The 21,518-nt window shown below is 36.7% G+C and overlaps 1 protein-coding gene across 1 annotated transcript; it reads right to left on the reverse strand.

Moving 5' to 3' along the window:
* Positions 1-219: 219 nt before the first annotated feature.
* On the reverse strand, positions 220-21,030 carry wdr90 (WD repeat domain 90). Its single transcript, XM_079863007.1, has 42 exons — positions 20,775-21,030; positions 20,010-20,104; positions 19,728-19,904; positions 19,438-19,576; positions 19,146-19,316; positions 18,887-19,013; positions 18,151-18,218; positions 17,946-18,067; positions 17,637-17,852; positions 17,358-17,423; positions 17,130-17,198; positions 16,656-16,766; positions 15,998-16,143; positions 15,857-15,914; positions 15,663-15,781; positions 15,330-15,491; positions 15,006-15,136; positions 14,265-14,381; positions 13,940-14,175; positions 12,557-12,699; positions 11,963-12,093; positions 11,683-11,813; positions 10,611-10,772; positions 10,406-10,534; positions 10,197-10,327; positions 10,052-10,086; positions 8,338-8,439; positions 8,039-8,268; positions 7,792-7,894; positions 7,537-7,658; positions 7,282-7,438; positions 6,085-6,275; positions 5,825-5,993; positions 5,609-5,738; positions 4,842-5,010; positions 4,580-4,702; positions 2,848-3,028; positions 2,631-2,761; positions 1,282-1,425; positions 986-1,105; positions 777-861; positions 220-698 (listed from the first exon to the last, which is right to left on the reverse strand). The coding sequence occupies exons 1-42, from the start codon at positions 20,785-20,787 to the stop codon at positions 541-543; spliced, it is 5,520 nt and encodes a 1,839-aa protein (XP_079719133.1). The 5' UTR covers positions 20,788-21,030; the 3' UTR covers positions 220-540.
* Positions 21,031-21,518: the final 488 nt, after the last annotated feature.

Raw genomic sequence — 21,518 nt, forward strand, 5'->3', positions numbered from 1 at the left:
TATATTAAAAACTAATATTTTATATGAAATGTTCTTTAAACGTTTCAAAAACAAGCTATATTATATTCTTATCTTATTGAATTTACATGAGCCAAAGGTCTGTTGCATTATATGTTTGTTAAGGACATATTAATGAAAGTTATTTTGTAAGTGTAAAAATAAGGTTGTTTTGCTGTAACTGTGTGCCAATGGCTTTATTTAATGCAGACACGAGTACTTCAGATTTTTTAATTAATTTTATTTATCAAAGTGCATGACAATTTCAGGGTATTTCTTACTAGCAAAACAGAGTAAAAAGTATCAGTAAAGTACAAAGTTTTTTTAAATATTCAAAAAAATATTAAAAATAAATTAAAAGACTACAAAACCTGCTAATTAATAAAAGTTCAACTCATGCTAACTGGATAGGAAACTGCCATGTTTGCTCTGCAATGCAACATTTCTACTGAACAAAAGTGTAAAATCTGAAATTGGAGTAACTACTGCAATCCAAACTCTTAAACCCTGCGGATGAGCAGTAGCATTAGTGTTCTCCTGACATTATAAGCCGTGTACAGCCCACAGTAAGAGCTCATTATGAGCAGCAGTGAAGAGCTGAGACCCAGACCAGCTGAAGCTGCACACGTGAACCGAGTCACTGTGAGACGGGAAATCCTGAAACCGGCCGCTGGAGGAATGAATCAGCTTCAGGACGCGCTCTGAAACACAAGGCATCGCTGTTAGATGACTGTATGACTCTCAAAGACTTTGCTTTTATGTCGTGAGTAAACACTGACGGTTTGATCCAACAGCGAGCAGCCTTCCAGTTGAACACAGACTGAGACACAGAGCCCAGTCGGCCAGAGAGATCGTCCTCAAAACCTAGAAAACAAGACACCAATGCGTCATTATCTCACAATCTCTCAGGATGACTTCAATTGGCCAGTGTGGAGAGACAACTGAGGTGTACGGTCATGTGTTCATCAGTCCATTAGTGTGTGAGTACCTGTTTTTTGTAAAGACAGTAAAAGATGATCTCTTTTTCCACAGCGTAGCCGGTGTAAACCACCACTCCTCTCTCACTGGGGCTGAACGCTGCCAGACTGGGAGGTAATAAAAGTACATCCTGATTTAAAAGACAAAGTTGGACCAAATGTTACTTCTCAAGACTTTTCAACTACATTAGTAACCTTTGAATGATCAGAGCAGCTCAATAAGACAAAGTGTAAATGTATAATATATGAACACGGTCAGGGCATATTTATTGGCTTAATACTCATGAATATTCAGTGTGTCAATCACCTCTGGTGGGGCGGGTGCTGGGAATGTCAGCCAATCAAGCAGCTCGCATTTATCCTTCGTCCAATCAGCAGCCCAGATGCTGACACGCCTGTCTGAGCTCACGGCCAACCAGAGCTCATTTCCTTCCAGACCAAACTCCTTATACTAGAAGACGTTTATATCAGCACGCGCGCACACACACACACACACACATTAAATCACTCAGAAGTAGAGCTGCACGATTTGGGTAAAAAATACAATTGTGATTTTTCTGATAAAAATTGTGATTGCAATTTAAAATGTGATTTTAAAAAAGCTACAAAATTGCTGGGCTTGTTTTTAGGGCTGCACAATTTAGCCCAAAATTGTGATTATATATTAATATGACTATAATAATAATAATAATAATTATTATTAAAATATAATAATAGTAGCAATAATAATACTAAAATAAAAATAAATACAAAAAATACTAAATAAAAATAACTAAAAACAAATATGTATTTTATTATTGTTATTATATATATATATATATATATATATATATATATATATATATATATATATATATAGTTGAATTTCTTTTTTTAAATAAAAATAATTATAAAAATAATAATTATTGTTATTGTTGTTATAATAATAATAATAATTATTATTATTATCATTATTATTACAATAACAATAATTAACATTGACAAATAAATAACAAATAACATTCTTTTTATTCAGAAAATATTAAACAAAACAAGACATTTTACTATTGTAATATTTCACAGTAAAATAAAATAAAAACTAGTATTTAAAAATAATACTATAATAATAATAATAATATAATTATAAAATAAAATAAAAACTAGTATTTAAAAATAATACTATAATAATAATAATAATAATATAATTATTATTTTATTTTTCAGTACAACTCTACAATACTCATATTTATGGCTGTTTTCATTTATTCCTTTTCAAACGTTATACCACTTCACTTGAAACACACAGAGCATATATTTATTTGATTAAATCACAGCCTTTGCAATTAGACAATGTGATTTCGGTTTAATTCTGATTGCAGCTCTACTCAGCAAGTCATTCAATGACCCTGTAAGTATTTGGACCCTTAAGTAACACTTAATTGTAACAACGTCATTGGATATATGTGTATCTCTGTGTCTCAAATGCTGCAGGATCTTTTCTCTTCGCTAATGTTCACTTTTCTTCTTCACGTTTGAGGTCTTAATGTCTTTGAATAAAATTCATGCACTTCTTTTTTTGTGTGACTTAAGTCCTCAAATACCTTTTGGGTATGGCCCACAATTCCACATCATAATGTTGAGTCATTTGCCTTGCAAAACAGGCATACACACACAAACCTGTTTGCTGGTGCACTGCACTGTAGTGATGTGCGCCCCCTTGTGGTCACTGATGGTGCGTACAGTGACTCCAGTGGCAGGACTGCTGACGGTAATGAGACCATCACGACCAGCGGACAACAACACATGACCTACACACACACACATGCATATAGTGAACATAAACACACAAACACGACCAGACACAGGACACTGAGTCTCACACACACTCTCTCACCATAGTGCGAGTACTGCAACGCACACACAGACACAGGCTGAGGTTGTAGTTTCAGCGCCATTTCGGCTGACTCCAGAGAGAAGATCCTCACAGTGCCATCACTGTAACCGCCTGCAACACACGTGTGGCCGCTCGGCTCATACACCCCCCTCGGAGGAGTCCAGCACACACACTCACAGCTCTGCAATACAGAGAAATCACCACATTCAAACACACAATTAAACAATAACTGCAATGAAAAAGCAGAGAACTTGAGTTTGACAGGAGATAAGAGAAAGATCATTAGCAGTGTTTCACTACCGGTTAAAATTTAGAAAAGAAGTCTCTTCTGCTCACCAAGGCTACATTTATTTGATCAAAAATACAGTAAAATCAATAATATTGTGAGATAATATTACAATTTAAAATAACTGCTTTCTACTTGAATATTTAATAAGTTGTAATTTATATCCAGTGATCAAAGCTGAATTTTCAGCATCATTACTCCAGTCTTCAGTGTCACATGATCCTTCACAAATCATTATATGACGATTTGCTGCTCAAGAAACATTTCTTTGTTTCTTGAGAAAAAACGTTTTGCTGCTTTATATTTTTCTAGAAATCATGATACATTTTTTCAGGATTCTTTGATGAATAGAAGAACAGCATTTTTTTGAAATAGAAATCTTTTGTAACATTATAAATGCCTTTACTGACACTTTTGATCAATTTAATGCATCCTTGCTGAATAAAAGTATAATTTTTTTGTACTGACCCCAAACTTTTGAACAATACTATACATCAAAGTAGAAGGTTACGAGACGACTTATGCAAATTTTGGATTATCGCATTAAAGAACGCTGGATGGAAGCACCAAAATCTGAATAAAACTTGCATTAAAATCTTGTTTGAGGTGGATACATTATTCAAGTATGAAGTGCACAAAAGTAGGTTGGAAAGCCTTTAAAAAAATCTAGGATGGCATTAAAAAAAGAATAATGATTGGCTACTTTGAAGAACTGTTGTCATCCCAGACACAATGCATCTAACATGGAGTTCATCAGTGTTTTGTGAATTCATTTTATAGTGTGTCGTCCTGCACACATACAGCATCAGCCAGCAGGCGCGTTTCCATTACAGATTTGCGCAAAACTCTTGCGATTTTTTCTAAATGTCGACGAAATGACGGTGTTTCCATTAACCGATGTTATGCGACTAAAACTTCTCACGATAAGTCATTCCAAAAATCATAGCAACAGACATTGGTAGGTTTATGTATCCCAGCCACTGCACTGGCCATTATTATTAATCAAAAGAGACGTATATGTGTGTTATCCAATCATTAATGGTAAGGAAAGACCCTTATACTTGTGAGTGGCACATATGAGGTGTTTCTGGGTGTTTCTCCCTCATGAGGTCTTGATTATGGCATTTCTTTGAGGTTTAGAATCCATTACTCCTGTAATTCTTCTGTCTTTTCTGAATTTAATAAAGAGCTCTGTCTCGTATTCAGTCCAAACATACCGCGTCATCTACGTCAGGTGACCTGTAAATGCGCAAAAACTGTTTCCATTGCAGTTTTGGGAAATATTTATTTTTCGAATTGCCTGAAAAACCTCCTCATGTGAGTGTAAAAACTAAACGGGAGTTTTTTCGAAATTGACGTGTTTCCACTGGGCGTATTTTCAATTCGCAATTTCAATCTGCGCAATTTGAAGGGTAATGGAAACGTGGCTAGTGTGTTTATCCTCACCTGGTTCAGCACCTGAAACTGCACCAGCAGCTCGTGGCTCTGCAGCGCCCACACTCTCACACTGCCGTCCTGCCCACACGTGACGAAATGCTTCTCATCTGGACTACAAACCACTCCGTTCACCTGGGGGAGTTTGAGGAGAAGAAGCTGCTTTTAGAATCGATTCGGATTCATTTCAACTTTCTGTTTCTGGAAGGTTTTGCTATGGATGAACTTAACAGCTAAAAGTAGGTCTAATCAGATTGGCAGGGATAAAATGTACCTTGCTCTTATGCCCGCTGATCAGACGTATACTGGTGCTGTCGGCCCAGTTGATATACCACAGGGTTCCCGCTGTCGTTCCCACGATCCCCATGTCCATGGCATCATCAAACGCTGCACTGACCACTGTCCCATCCAACAGCAGCTCTTGTTCCAGCTGCACCTGAGCTCTTCCGGGGGTTCAAAACAAGCGAAGCTCGTTATAATTGTTTTTAAAAAAGTGAAAGTGAAATTTTTTCAATGGGTATTAGGACAAAATATCTAACAAAATGTATTTCTCATAATCATCATGACTATATTTCACAATGTGACACTATTTTGACTTTGAATTTTTACATTGCAACTTTATTTCTCATGATTGAGATATTAAATCTCACAATTGTGACTTTCACACAATGTGACTTTTTGTAATTGTGCACCTCACAATTACATTTACATTTTTTTCTACAAAGGTGGAAAGGGTTTCTATGTGTAAAATAAATTACCATTTAAATATTTGGGGTCAGTAAGATTTATTTTAAATAAATGAATAGTTTTACATTACATTTTAACATAACATTATCAGCTATTTTAAATTGTAATAATATTTCACAATATTGCTATTTTTTACCAAATAAACGCAGCCTTGATGAATCTTAATTTAAAACCATTATTATTAATATTATTATTCTTTAAATCTTATCGACCCCAAACCAAACAGAAGTGTGTATATACAGAGAGAACCTAAAGCATTGTTGAAGGAGATAAAGTGAGTGTTTGCATGTTTACCCATCATCCTGTCCTGCGCTGCTCTTGTTATTTGGGTTACTGAGTTTCTGGACTGAAGCTACAGACCACAGTCTCAATTTTTTGGTGTTACTTCCTGTGACCAGCTTATTCCCACGGCAAACTACCACACCTACACAAATGCACACAAAAACACTTATTTATGATCCCTTCCCGTTTCCCAACGACCCAAATGCGATCAACATTCCTCACACACACCTATCTCTCCACCATCTGCTTCCCAGGTCACAAAGCAGCGCTGTGTGTTACAGTCCCACACACACACGTGGCCGCTGTTTGTGCCCGTGTACAAGATATGGTGTGTGTTATAGCACAGTGAAGTCACCTCTGCCTGCCCTACTGCATCCGGTAAGCCAACTTTCTGCACCTTCAGGAGGAGGAAAGCTTTTTACCAACTTACTTCTTTGCAATGGTGTATGTGGAAGGATTTTTTTCATGCATACAGTGCCAGTACATACCTGAAGTTCAGTGCCGTTATCGCGTGATTGAATGTGAGTGAAAACAACAGCACTGCTGCCGACGAGCGTCAGCTCATTAGCAGTAAACGGGCAGAAAGAAGCATCATGCAGCGGGACGGATATCTGAACGGTACAGAGCAGCTCAAATGATCGAGTGCTCCACAGCGCCACCACCGGCTCCGAAAAATCACCTAAGAGCATATTAAAACACATCATTACAAATGATTCATCATAAAAGACAAGATTTATAATCTGTCTGTACTGAAGAACCTCAATTGATTTGAAAGGAATTAAATGTGGTTCTAGATTTTCGTTTTATTTGAAACTTTTTAGACATGTTTTTCCTTTCTAAAATTCCTTTCAAATTAATTTACAATTTAATAAATAAATAACGTAACTACAGTAACCAGGATTTGTTTTGTCCCAGTATATAATATGCTGTCGACTGTTACTAAAGACTTCCAATGTAAGTGCATTAATGCATAATGTTTTTAACAGGGCTCAACAGTGCGAGCATTTCACTTACTAAAAATAGATGTATGAAAACTTTAAAATATATTTAGAAGCATGAGTGTGAATAAAAAGTAGGTCCCCTGGGTCCTTAGAAAGTCATCTGTTCAGATTTTTTTTCTTTCCAAAATTAAAAAGACTTAAACATCTTGAATGGTTTAACAGAAGTCTTTATTATAATTTTAAGAGGTCTTAAATTTGGGTTCGGAAAACAGAAATGCTATGATTTCATTAAATAAATGTAAGTGCTGCAGTTCACAGTTCGCAATCAATGAATAGCGCAGAATGATTAAGATTTTTGACGATGTTTATACTGTAAATTGGTTTAGATGGTGCATATAAGAATGCATATTTTATGCAATAATATTTTTTTCTGGTTATTCTTGCTATTTTAGTTACACAATAAACTGTATCTGGCATTTAATTTAATATTTTAAACCCAAACAATTCCAAAAATATTAAATAAATAGTTTGAAGCAAACAAGTGGACTTTTTGTATTCAAATAAATAAAATAATTTTGCTAGTAAATGTCTCCTTGTATCCCTCAAGTATGGAAAAACAAATTATATCATAATTTTTCTTTGCACCCCTAAAGTTCTTTATGCACTTCTACATTTTTCAAATTAGGAGCACATGTGCTGAGTGGGAAAAACATGACCCCATAATGAAAAATATTAAACACTGACCCACTGAGAGGAGGTACATGTCATCCCTGGAAAACGTAAGGCTCTGCACTGCCCCCTTGTGATAGGAGAGGCGGTTTCTACAGGAACCATCTGAACCGTTCCATATGCAAATGAGGCTGCTGTGTGAAGCTCCGCCCCCTGATGCAGATGCAACCGTCTGCCGAGCAAATTAGACAGAGTTTTCACTCTGAAGCTCATAATGTTTGCTAACAATCATCAGTAAAGCATCACCAACTGGTCATGCCTGTGTGGTACCTGTGCATCATGGGTAACAGCAAGCGTTGAGATCTCCTCTGTGTGACCGAACCACTGTCTCTGTGAGCCTGTGTGAAGATCCTCAACGACGACGACACACCCACAGGAGTACACAAATAAACCTGCAAACACACAAGATGAAGCTAAATAACAGTTGTGTACACATACATGCTGAGAAAGGACACACATAAGCACCACCACAAAACGTGCACATGCATTTTATGTGATGGACATTTATACTTAGATAGTATTTACCCGTGTCTGGATTCCAGACCATATTGTTACGTCCATTGCCATTATAGCCAATCACAGCCTTTAGACTCAGGCCCGCCTGTCCTGAGGGCGGAGCTACTACGGTCTAAAAAGCGAATGATTGTTGTGGATTAGAGAAAGACACAGTATACAAAAGAGTTTGAATTGTGTTCTGGTTTAAATGTTAATAATGCTCAATTCACTTTCGAGATTAACATATTAATGAATAATTGATAAAAAAAATATACACCTGATCTAGCACAGGAGTCTTAAAGCGTGGAGTGAAGTGTTTATAACAGTCTGGACGGATTTCCGTGTGACCATCTCGAATTTTCTCCGTCCTTGATTGGTTGGCTGGGATAGTGGGCGTGTCCTCATTCGTCACCCATTCGGTCACTCTCAGGAAGGAGGTGTGTTTAGGGGAGTGTGTGTGTCCTGTTGTGGGACTGAGGTGCAGTTCAGCAGAATCGCACAGGAAACCTAGAGGAGAAAGTGTCTGAGATAAAACACTGACACATGAATGAGGTTCAAATGCTCATGAACACATACCTTCCCTGTCCTTCACAGCAGGCGGTGAAGACGGCTGAAATAATGCCTCTCGAGGACTCTCATGGGACAGCTCAGCTCCATTTAGCTCCACCCAACTGTGAGCTGAACAAGAGGAGCTCATTAAAGATCATCATCATACATGGTGTATGATGTATAAGAACAGTATTTTTATTTTATGGTTGCTTCTATGAGTCATTCTTTCAAACATATTATTCTTGAATTAATCCATTTAATGCTTTTTGTCTATTGTATATTTTAATATCATATACTCATATTTACATGTTCTATTCAGACCAGACATTTAGTTCACCTCTACTCTGAAAATGTACATGTTTATATTTTGTGGCTGATTCTCAATTTCCGTCTTCTGCAAAGTGTGTTATATGTCTAATATTAAATTTCTTAGAATTAAGGTACAGCTGTATTTGCATAGGGTTAGACATGCTGATTTTTTTTGGCTCTTTCTGCTGCTGAGGTGGTGAAACCACAACGCTTTGCCTCATTTCTGCATAGTTGAAACCAAGAGACTAAAGCGGAGTCTTAGAATAGATGTTTTTGATCTGAAACTGTGTATACATGCTTGGAGAGTTCCTACATCTCTAGCATCTCGCTCATAGGGCTCTTCTTCTGCTCTTTTATTTTCTGGCAACATTATTTATAGGTTTTTGGTTAAAGACTTGTTTATTGTTACTGTTGTGTTTACATGCTACTCTCGAAATCCTGTCATTGCCACTGTAACGATTTTCTTTAACCTTAGCGGGCAGAATTATGAGGTTGACGACACGGGTTTTTGCCATAGACTGAAACTACCACAGGTTCATCCATTTCATCATACTCCTCCATCGATTAGTGTTTAGTCAAAAATCTCTTTAAACGGGATAAAAACTTGCAGCTCGACAATTGAAAGCTGGCTCATACGCACGCCGTCATTCATGTCAAGTCACCTTTATTTATATAGCGCTTTTTACAATACAGATTGTATCAAAGCAGCTTCACAGTGCTAACATGAAAATAATACAACAAAGTTTGTTTCTAGAAGAAAATTGCATCATCGTCCACCTTAAGTAAGGCAGATCAGTAATATTGTTGAATATTAAATGTCCCCAACTAAGCAAGCCAAAAGCCAAGGCAACAAATTCATCTTGAAATCATATGATTCCATTCGCATCTTCTGATTGGTTCTGTGAACAGAGGCTTTTGCTGGAAAAAGGGAAGTGCCGTTTAGAAGTGCCTGCCAAGTGCCAACGAACCGGTATTTATGAATAGCCTGAGGCTAGGATATAGCGGGTTTGAAGCAAAAGTATTTGATGAACGTATACTACATGCGGAGAGCATTTAGCAGCTTTTGCATCTGAAGTCTTCATATATATTTATACCTTAATCTGTCTAAACATATTGAAATAATTAAAAATAATCTATTAACATTTTTTAGATACAATTGCAAAGAAAAAATGGTACTTAAAGAATGTTAAAAATAAATGCTTCAGGATCAATTACAAGATAAAATGAACAAAAACAAAACAGTAAAGAAAACAATAAATAAATGTGCTTAATTGTTAAAATGCAAAATCATTTTTGAAGGTCATATAAACAGGCTTTATATTCTTAATGCAAATTATCATATTTATTTGTTTTCAGGTGATTTGTAAGATTGACCTAAAAATTCATAATCTTCCAATAACAAGAGACAAAGTTAATATTTAGCTTATCGTACCTGATTTATGAGGGGAGACCTCTATAGCTAGAGACCTGGTTGGAAGAGAGAAAGATTTCAACAGTTTAAAAAAATCCTAGTTACAAACAAATAATAAAGAGGAGATTGAAACCATGTACAGTATTATGGAAAACGCAGGTCTGACCTGCAGTGTGACATCTCTTGTGGGGGTGCCAGGAAGTCCCAGAAGAAGAGGGCGTCGCCTGCGGTGACCACGCCCATCTGATCAGGCGTGAACCTCACCTGTCTGATGGGCTCAGAGTGACCGATGAACACCTGAAGGAGAAACAAACACATTCTTGATCTCATTATGTACTCTGCACTTCATCAAATCCAGTGTTCAAACAAACATACCTGTGAATTGACATCCAGGTGCATGTCATAGTCCCAAACCTTCAGAGAGTTCTGACCGGCCGTCAGCAAATAACGGCCATCTTCGCTGACAGCCAGAGACACACACTGATGCTTATGCACCTCAGACACCTGTAATTACATTAATAATGATTCCAATATGTGAAACTTAATGTTCTCAGAAAGTGTTCGGCCTTCAGTCTTTCACCTGTCTTAGAAGTTGTCCTGTGTGTGTGTCAATCCAGAGGATCTTATTGGCTGAGGTGGTGACGAGCAGGTGTGACAGTGACGTGGGGGAGAAACACACATTCAGGGCAGAGTCCAGCGTTGAGCTCTCAACATCCAGAATGCTCACATCAACCCGAAGTAACTGACACACACAGAAGCAAATGTTATTTAGCATCTCATACATGTCATAAATTGTTAATAAACTATTAAGAATGGGGTCAAACTTTCTTTTAGGGTCCAAATCTCACTATTACCTAACTATTAACAACGACTTTTGCCTCAATAAACTCCTAATTACTGCTTATTAATAGTTAGTTAGGTAGTTATTAAGTTTAGGTTGGCTAGGATTAGGGATGTAGAATATGGTCATTCAGAATAAGGCATTAATATGTGCTTTATAAGTACTTATAAACAGCCAATATCCTAGTAATATGCATGTTAATAAGCAAGTAGTTAGTGAGAATTGGACCCTAAACTAAAGTGTTACCAAGAATAGCTTTCGTTGACAGAAATAAAATTAATAAAATATAAATATTAGATTTTTTAAAATAGGAATGTTGCAAAATGGCAATGGCAACTAACTGAAATAAATAAGTTTAAGTAATACAATTATTAAAACTTCAAAAACTTCCATGTTAAATAAAATTATATATCCATGTTAAGTAAAATATTACGAATAAAACTGACAAAAGCACATGAAAATATTAAAACCAAAATTAAAATGATGACTAAAAAGCTAATTCAAAATATTAATAAATTATATAATAGTATATAAAAACTAAAACAACATAAATCATTGTTTGAAATAATAAAATTAAGGAAAAAAAAAAAACACATTGATTATGTCCAAGATGCAAAAGAGCTCAGCACAAAAATAATGATTGAAAAGTTTTTTTTTACATTTATTCATTGTTATTTACTGATTTATTTGAATTTTTCTCAGAAACTGTGAGAGAGGTAGAATGGTATCAGAAATTGTGATCCAAATGCTCTTACATGTGTCAAGCAAGTACTAACTCTCAGCTCTGACAAACACTATGGTCTTGATGTACCTCATTAAGTGACTGTGCCTCCATGATTGTGACAATGTGTTCGGTCGGTCCGACCAGCGCTAGACAGCGGCTGTCAGAACTCACGGCCAAAATCTCCGGGCCACGACCCACACCCCGTGCAACCGCATTACCTTAGACAAAATATAAATAATTCAGAATGCTGCTTCCACATAGTCCTTTGGCTATATCTACAAATAAATACAGAAAGCTGAGTAGTTCATCTGAATGTGCTGTTAATGGGAACTGTCATCATACATTTATGATGCGACCATTTACTCACCCAGAACACGGACCACATCATGGTCATTTTGAGAAGAGTTGTAAAGTACCAAGTATCCAAGAGCGCCAGCACTAAACAGACACTGACCATCAGGAGAATATATCACACTCTCAACTGATCCCATGTGCTGCCTAAAAACACACACACACAAATCAAATCAATACATTTTTAAGAGGAATTTTTAAGAGCTTTTTGTAGTTTAAATAATAATGTTACTACAATATACACTACAGTTCAAAAGTTTGGAGTCGTAAGTTTTTTTAAATCTTTTTGAAAGGAGTCTCTAATGCTCATTGCTAACCAAGGCTGAATTTATTTAATCAAAAATACAGAAAAAAACGTGTGAAAAGCTGAATTTTCAGCATCATTACTCGAGTCTTGAGTGTTAATATTTATATTCTGGATTCATTGATGAATTTAAAGTACAAAAACAGCATTTATTTGAAATTTTATATCATTTTGTAATATTATACATGTCTTTTTAACGTCTGCATCCTTGCTGAATAAAAGTTTTGCATCATCAGTAGAGATACAGACATTACACAGACTAGAGTGCTTGAGAGGACAAATGCGTATTTGAGAGTGTGCATGTACCTGTGCTGGGCGATTAAGCTCGACGTTTGAATATCAAACACTCTGACGGTTCCAGAGCTCGATCCACAGGTGAAGAGAGGCATGCTGGGATGGAATGCAACTGAACAGGGACTTTCATCATCATCAGAGACAAAATCATAGAGCTGAAACACGAATTAGAGGCAGAGTATATTAACGTCATGTAGGCCTGTCACGGTAACAAATTTTGCTGGACGATAAATTGTCCAAGAAATTATTGCGATAAACGATAATATTGTCGTTTGAGACCATTTTCATCTAATATAATGATAATGGCATAATAATGCAGGTACACCTTTTCAAAGATCTATAAACTTTTATTTCTTAAGAATATTAAACACTGAAAACGGAAAAACATTTTAAATATCCACAAAAAATGAACAAAACAACCAAAAACAATAAAAGCAATGGACTCTCAGTGTCTGTTAACAAAAAAATTCACTTGAATAAATACCAAAAACAATAAATAAAATGGATGTAAACAAAATTGCACTTCAAAAAATATTAAACATTAGGCTCAGACATAAATAGTGATACATTCCATAACAGGCAAAACTGCCGGTTAGGACCTTTGTAAACAAATAAAAAAAAGCCTCAACAGGATACCACAGCATTTTGCACTGTCCTCCTGTTACTTTGTCGACTAAACAAATGCCCGAGTGATTGAGTAATTTACTGTCGGGAAGACGGAGACGCGCTTTATTGCGTGTATATGCTACACACTGAAAATACTTGGTTGGGATTAGGGGTGAGGAGTGCGTGCATATTACACGCCATAAAGTGCGTATCATATGCATGCAAAAACTATTTTTGGCGTATAAATGGCACGAGAAATAACATTCGTGGTATAGATACGCATTTTCATGAGATCGGGCTCGCTGTCGCGTTTGGCTTTGAAACCAATTCCATCTTTTTCTTTTTTTTCCCCTCCAACTCACAACTAGCGTCTTTTCTCTCTCTCCCGGCAGTCACCGCAAGCAGTCCCGCCGGCACTTTCCCATACAAAGACCATGTGACTGACAAGCGCCGCGGCGCCGCCACCCCACACAAAGACCATGCAACTGACAAGAGGGTTCACTCCTCCTATACGCTAAGGAACCGAGAGTGGTCATCCAGTCTATTTGGTAGAGAGCATGGTAGAGCAAGAGAGAGAGACGAGGAAAACAAACAAGCATGCAAATGGAATTATCGCGGCCGGAAAAATTATCGAGCTCATTTTTTTTAGCGTGCGATTAATTGATTTATTGACTATCGCGACAGGCCTAACGTCATGGTAATATCAGCGCATATCTGGTGCATGTTTATGCATGGCCAACAGTATGCAAAAGCATGTATGCTTTAATGATAAACATTCCCATAAATGACCTGTTGCATGCTGTCCATGTCCCACACCCGTACGGTGCTGTCTCTGGACACGGTGGTCACACGCCGTCTAACTCCGTCCACACTGAAGCCCAAAACACTCCCTGTGTGTGACCTCATCATTGTACGGTAACCACGGCTGCCAACATCCAGGTACCCAAGATTCCCGGCGGTTGTTGCCGCTAGAACTCTCGAGCCGTCCGAGGACACACACACCAAACTGACGGGACCCTCGTGCTCTACAAACACACCAAAAATCTTAGTAATTCATTAGTTAGTTATAAGCAAGGTAATTGGTTGTGAGAGTGATTGACAGGGGAGTACCGACCCGCCTCTAAAAAAACTGATGAGAAGTCAAGAGGCCACAGACGCATGAACCCATCTTCTGAACCGGTCACACAGAACTCAGCACACACACTGATGCTGTTCACCGCAATACCGGCACCTGAAAACACATTTATAATAGAGTCAATATATTCAAACAAACAAACAAACAATAAATAATTAACAGACATATTCAAATAATAAATGTAAACACATTTATAGTACAGTCAGTATTCAAATACTAAATAAATAAATAAACAAATATATTCAAATAAATAAAAGTAGTAAGATTATTTTTTATTAAATTGTTAATCAAATAATAATAAATTGTTTCAATATTTTTTTTATGTTAACAAACATTTAAAGAAAATATAATGTAACAGAATATTACTGAAATCATGCAGCAGTCCTCCAATGGCCTTCTAATTGTGCGTTTAGTAGCTGATATTTTATACATGCTGAGCATCAATAATAATTAACAAGAATTAATTAAAATATTAAATTTAATTTTATTTGTACCTGAGATGAATTAAGAATAGTTTTGAATTCCCTGAATCAAATTCGAAATCAAATCAAATCAAATAGTGAGGGGTCTAAAGAGACGCCCTTTGACAGAACAGAATATTATTACGTTTTTAAGGCTTTTTTTACACATACTGACGAAAAAATTGGGGAGGCAAGAAACAAACAGGTAGAGATGTAATGAGGAATGATATGAGTCATAATCAAAAACACAAATTTTCACCTGAGCTAAAGGTCTGTTTTTCTCTTTGGTGGGCGTGGCTTTCTTGAGCTGGGAGGAGCCTCCTGATGTTTTTTATCGCCATGGCAACATAGTCGATCTCCATGATGTGACCACTCCTACTGCTGACAAACCTGCTCCAATCACAATAACACTTCAAGATGAGATCAAGTTCAAATAACATAATTAAAGAGTTAGTAGAGGGTGAGTATTAGTATATTTTTGGCTGAACTAACCCTTTAATATCTGCAGGTCTGTACAGCTACATTAATTACTCTTATTTAAATAGTTTGTTGGTCATGACGTCACATTTTTCTGTGCACTCACAGTGTGCGTTCATCCACCGGACGGTCCTGAGTGTGTCCCTGCTCAAATCCGAGGTCAGTAAACTCCAGACTGTGATACTGTCCAAGATTCACAGGACAGGAACGTAGAGAACCACCACGCACACGCCATAGTCGCACGTTACCTAAACCACACGACACCATGCTGCACAAACAAACACAATATACACACCTATAATCTGCCAATATGATTAAAAACTAAGGTAGAATTGAGGTTAATAACATTAGCTAGTAACCCCGTTAATGATATTGACCATATTGTACAACAAAATCCCACTCCACATTAAATAATCACAATACAAGTGTGTATGCGCACCGTGTATCATCAAAGAACGCTATCTTCATCATCTGGATGTCCACGTCTGTGTGTGCTTTAGCTAAAACTGGAACAACACTTCCTTCTGCCGCACGCCGTGTGTTCCAAAGGATCACCGTCTACAAGCAAATCAAACAATTAATACAAACACTCACAATAAAAAAAGTATAGTTCTTCACATGCAAAAAACTCACAGTTTTGTTGTGACTGTCTTTCCCTACACCACACAGCACTCCTCCACTCTGAGAGAAACTAAAACAACAACAACATCACCTGACAGGCCTTGAGAAATCCAGCTGCCATTCTACTGTGTTGTACATGTGTGTTTGGTGTACCTAAGCAGATTCAGAGCATGTGTGTGTGTAGGAATGATGGTTTGACACACTCCTCCGCTGTAGCTCCAGAGACGAATCAGACTATTTGAGCCCGTCTGAGCTGATGCCAACACCGTAGAACTGGCATTTAACGCCAGAGCTGAGACCTGACAAACAACAGGTGCACATCAATAGGAAAATTAAGGCCAGCAAACCTAACTGTAGCTTAAATGCACAATGAAATGATCACCGTTATTGTAAAACAAATTCTAAATACGAATTGCATGAACCATGTTATACAATAAACGACACACACACAACAACTGTGACAATCATTAGACTATTAGTTATAATAATAACATATTTTTTAAATATTCTTTGTATATAATATCTATTATTTATTTATATATTAATATTACTATATAATATCATGTATAATAAAAATCTAATATTATGTATTATTATTATTAATCATTTATACATATATTTTAAATAATTAAATGTATTTTTTTTTTACATTTTTTTTTTAAATTTTTATTAGGTTAGAAATATAAAAAATATTAATCATAGACATCTTTTATCATATTGCTATTGTAATATGACTTTACGTCATGCATAACACCACTAAACCATGGTAAAATCATTAAAAAATATTTAAGTGTGTGTGAGTGAGAAAGACCTTATCTGTGTGTCCGATGAAGAATCTCTGTTGTCCGGAGGAAAGGGTCATGCTTATGATAATGGCATGACAGGGATACACAACTTCCTCCCCATCTGAGCTCCATACAGCCTGAGAGTGGGACAAGATGAAAGTATACCATATGATCATTAATTAAATCATCATTAAATGCATCATTAAATCATTCTAATAATTTTGGTACGAAAATTATTTTCATAAAAATGTCAAGGGAAAATGTACACTGTCCCTTGGTTTCACATTCACAGACTCAAGAACTGTATTTTGGATATGTCTGAAGACTCTCAGTTATCTAGGTCATTGCCGAATGTTCTAGTAGATTTATTCAGGTCATAGATGTTTTTCATGTTTCTACGGTAACTGCATTTACACCCCAATGTTTTGTGTGTGTGTGTGTGTGTGTGTGTGTGTGTGTGTGTGTGTGTGTGTGTGTGTGTGTGTGTGTGTGTCACTCACACATCTCATTGTAGCTCCTCCGAAGCCAATAATTCTGTTTAGCTTCAGAATGGGGTCAGGATACAACTTCTGAAATATATACAGAAACCCTCCACATGACCATAGCACACAAAAAATGCTGAAGATAAATGTGCAGGCTTTTATCATGTAAACCTTTCATCAGCATACACTTATATTCTGTTAGTCTGTGTTGTCCAGGGGATAAATAAGTGTTTATGCATGGTTAACCTGTGGCAGCTTCACTGGCTGGTCAGAAGACAGAGAGATAGGTCGAGGACATGCTGCATTAATGACCTGAGAAGACACATTCAGATTGGTTCATTCACAGTATTTATGCTTTTAAAAAGCAAATGTCCATAATTACATGCATTTAGGAAAGTGCAAATTTATTATGAAAGTAAAAGAAGGTCAATTTTAATTTAATATTGACTCAAAGTAAGACCCAGTTGTCTTCTTCTTAGCTTGTCATTGTTAAGATTTCAACGATCTTGGATCTACAGTACTTACTGTGATTTCCTCCTCACTGTCTGTCATGTGGGCATAGACGTCATCCTCGCAATGGGCATATACGTGTACTCCAGCATCATCAGCACACACTACTGTGACCTCTTCACCTGCCTGTGAACTTTGACCTGGTGACCCTGGGCTCTCTGAGCCTCCAGAGGGTGTATAAATCAGCTCAGGCAGTTGCTTTTTCTGGATCAGTGAACGCTGATTAGTGCTCTACACAGAGAGAAAGAAGAGAAAGAAGCCATTAGGGCCTGTGTGTGTCAACATTAGCTGCATTTGAATGAAGGTCAACTGAAGTTCACACACAAACACTTGTGCAGATTTTGGGGTGGTGATCTGCTGGATGAGGGAGACTCGGTCTTGTACAGGTTTACTGAGGCTTACAATGCGACTCTCTTCTCTTTGAGGGCTCTTTTCAGTCGAGACTTCTGCAGAGTGACCACACGGTTTCATCAGATAAAAATGTACGTTGTTGTGTGCGACTGTGTGTGTTTACATGCGTAAGACTCACTTTTAGCTGCACTGTTGGATCCTTTCTGTATGGAATCAAATGGTAACTTTGTTCCATCTGAGGGAAATCTGTCAATCACACAAGATGTTATATTTTTGCAATATACATTTTGAAACAATTAACAATTAATATGTGAATCACTGGCCAATGTTTACATGCACATCAATATTCTGATATCAATCAGAATTTGGCAATATTCCTATTAGTATTCTGCCTAATTCCACAAATTTCAATTCTCACCCATGGACTCTGTTTTAATCAGAAATGTAGACACCTTATTCTGAAAATCCACTAAAATGAGACATATGCACATGGAACTTGGGCGGTGTTGTGGCGAAAAAGTGTTTGTGTGTTGTGGGGAAAAAAAGTGTTTGAAAAATATGCTTATTAAATAGTGAAAAAGTAGTAATAGATTTCTAAGGACACAAGAGCCGGAAAGGACACATACATGGGTAGATCGGAAGACTTACATCAACCAGGTATACATGACAGTGTTGTTATTGTTAACTAAAACTAAAACTATTAAAAATCATTTTCAGTAATTGAAATAATTATTAAAAAATAAATAGTTTTTATAATTAAAATGACTAAAACTAAAATAAAAATGATTCAAAGCTATATAGAAATATAAAAAAGCTAATAAAAATTACAAAAGCACAATAAACTAATATTAAAAGCTTATTCAAAAGGTGTCCATTTAACAGGAAACGTGCATTCCCAATGTAGTGGCACTCACCTAATGTAATCATATAAGTGGTGCCAGCTCTGTCCTTTGGGTACAGGGAAACACATTTCTCTGGGCATCGGGGCAGTGCCATCTGGCAACATCACACCAGACTGCCTGAACTCAGAGAATGACAGATCTAGAAAGAAAATAATAATACATTTTATTTACACAGCACCGTTCCAGAGCTCAAAGACGCTTCACAAGACTGATATTACATGTTTTACGATTCACAATCTGCAACTGTAAAAGGAACAAAGTCAAAATGTACCAGGGTCAAACAGCAGGTCACTGGTGATGATGTTTTTAACAGACATATTGGCACAGAGTTTGATGCTCTTGAGGTGACTGTGTGTTCGGTTCAGATAAACCGAGAGCACGTAATGTAGGTCCATCGTCAAACACGTCCACCTTGTGCTCGGCGGCGCTGGGCCCACCAAACCTGAAATGCACAAGTCATCAATCAGTAATCACAACAACAAAAAGCACTTGCTGTATGTAGAAAACATCATAATAATAAAAACCAACATGTGTGAGATGATAATAAATCAACAAATGTCTACCTTGTTTAGCAGCACTGGCTGTATTCTCATACACCGAACAGTGTGCAGCTCCACACAGAAAAGGGAACTGCAGCCATGTCGCCGTGGACTTGAACTCTTTGAACATGTTAGAGAACGACACACGGATCACCTGACCCTCCTAAATGATGAACAAAGCAAGAATATACAGTGATATAGTGATATACAGGACAGTTTTGTTATTGATAATAAAAGCTAAAGCTGAAAACATAGAGATGCACATGAAAGTCTGTATCATTAAATAGCTATGCATATAAAACTACACTCTTCACCTCAGCAGTGACGTCCAGGTGCACGATGAAGTGTTTGCTTGGGCTGGGTCTGAACAGCAGGTACAGGAACTGGCCAGTGAGACCCAGAGACTGGCGGCTGGTTTTGGGAAGCAGGATGTAGTTACTGGCCGGAACGGAGCCACGGATCCGAAACACAGAACATTTCAGCTTCTTGTCCTAATAAACAATACAGCATGATAAATACATACAAACAACATTGAATGCTAATGAGAAGCAGCAACAACATAGTATAGTTTTACTAGAAAGGATTAAACCTCCTACCATGTATGTGGTGACGTCTCCCTCTTTGCTGACTTTCTTCCATTCTTCTATCTTCATGTGTTTGAAGACGTTTACATACGGCTGCTGCCACAGAGCTGATGGAGAGATGCAGACACAATCATCATTCATCACTGCTGGATGCGTATTTAGACACACTCCACCCTGCATGTGTGTGTGTACATTGTTAAAAGCATTGAGAGCGGGAGTTTTCAAACTGGGGGCCGCAAGGGAGAGCTAGGGGGTCCAGTGAAAAATTTAGGGAAAAAAAGTGTAAAAAAAATTGAAAAATAAAGAAAGAAAATGTTTATTACAATTATTTAAAATTGTAAAATACATTTTTATTCAAATAAATGCATTAATTAAAATAATAAATTTAATAAATAATAAAAGTAGTGAGTAGAAAAACAAATATTAAAATGAACTAAATATTTTCCTAATAATATTGCAGACATATTTATAATATAATTTATTTACTGGATATTTACACATGAAAACATAGGCTAGCTGGCTTTTAAATTTTAGTTTGGTAACATTGGGGTGTCCATGGTATGTAAAAGATTGAAACCCCTGATGTATGGTATATAATGTGCACTTTACGGCACTGTATATTTCAAACTGTATTATTCTGTGTTGGATATTGTGCTCTGCTGTACTGTATATTGTTCTATACAGTATCTTCCGTCTTTTAAAGAAAATAACTCAGTCCAGGTCCATTTCAGGTGCTTAATACTCAGTGAAGTGATTTAATGGGTCATGTAATCTTACCTCTGGAAGACATTGTTTACTTCACAGATCTGATTCACCTGTTGACAGCTAACGAACTGCAGCTCACAAACTACCAAAAACAAAATCAATTCACTTCCGTTTCCTACATGTCCAGAAAGGTTTTATCCATCACAACACCGTAGTTCATCATTCATCATATAAATTTAGATTTTAAACATATTTTGACTGGGTTTCGCGGGACTGTGAGTCTGTTGTGTTGTTGATGAACCGCTCTCCTCCTCGCGCTGCAGAGACCGCCGCGACGCGTTCGAACGGCATGACGTAGGGCCAACGTCATCATGCCTACAACTGTGACTCGCCGAAAGACAATGCAGATAAAGACATTTTTATCTTATTTATAAGCATATTTTAATAAAAATTGGGAACCTTCATGTACATATACAGAAAAAAATAGGCTCTGTGTGTAATTGTGTAAATTTCCCCTAAAAGTCACAGAATAGACGACAAAAAAAATAAAAATAAAAATAATGCAAAAATAACTTTTTTGTGGTTTATTTCTCATTTTTCGCGTTAATATTTTTACTGTACATTCTCGATATTGTTTGTGTATTATTCATATATTATAATCTAAAAATATCCATTAAAATTATTGACTGTATTGAACATTCTATCGGATTATTGTTGAGATCGTTATTATTATGATATACCAGACGTAAATGGTTCTTCTTTAATAATTTCGCTAGAAAATAGTTTTCAGATGAACATCCTCAGAAAACGCGTTTC

This window comes from Squalius cephalus (assembly GCF_949319135.1).
Source record: "Squalius cephalus genome assembly, chromosome: 25".
In the NCBI taxonomy this organism is placed as follows: domain Eukaryota; kingdom Metazoa; phylum Chordata; class Actinopteri; order Cypriniformes; family Leuciscidae; genus Squalius; species Squalius cephalus.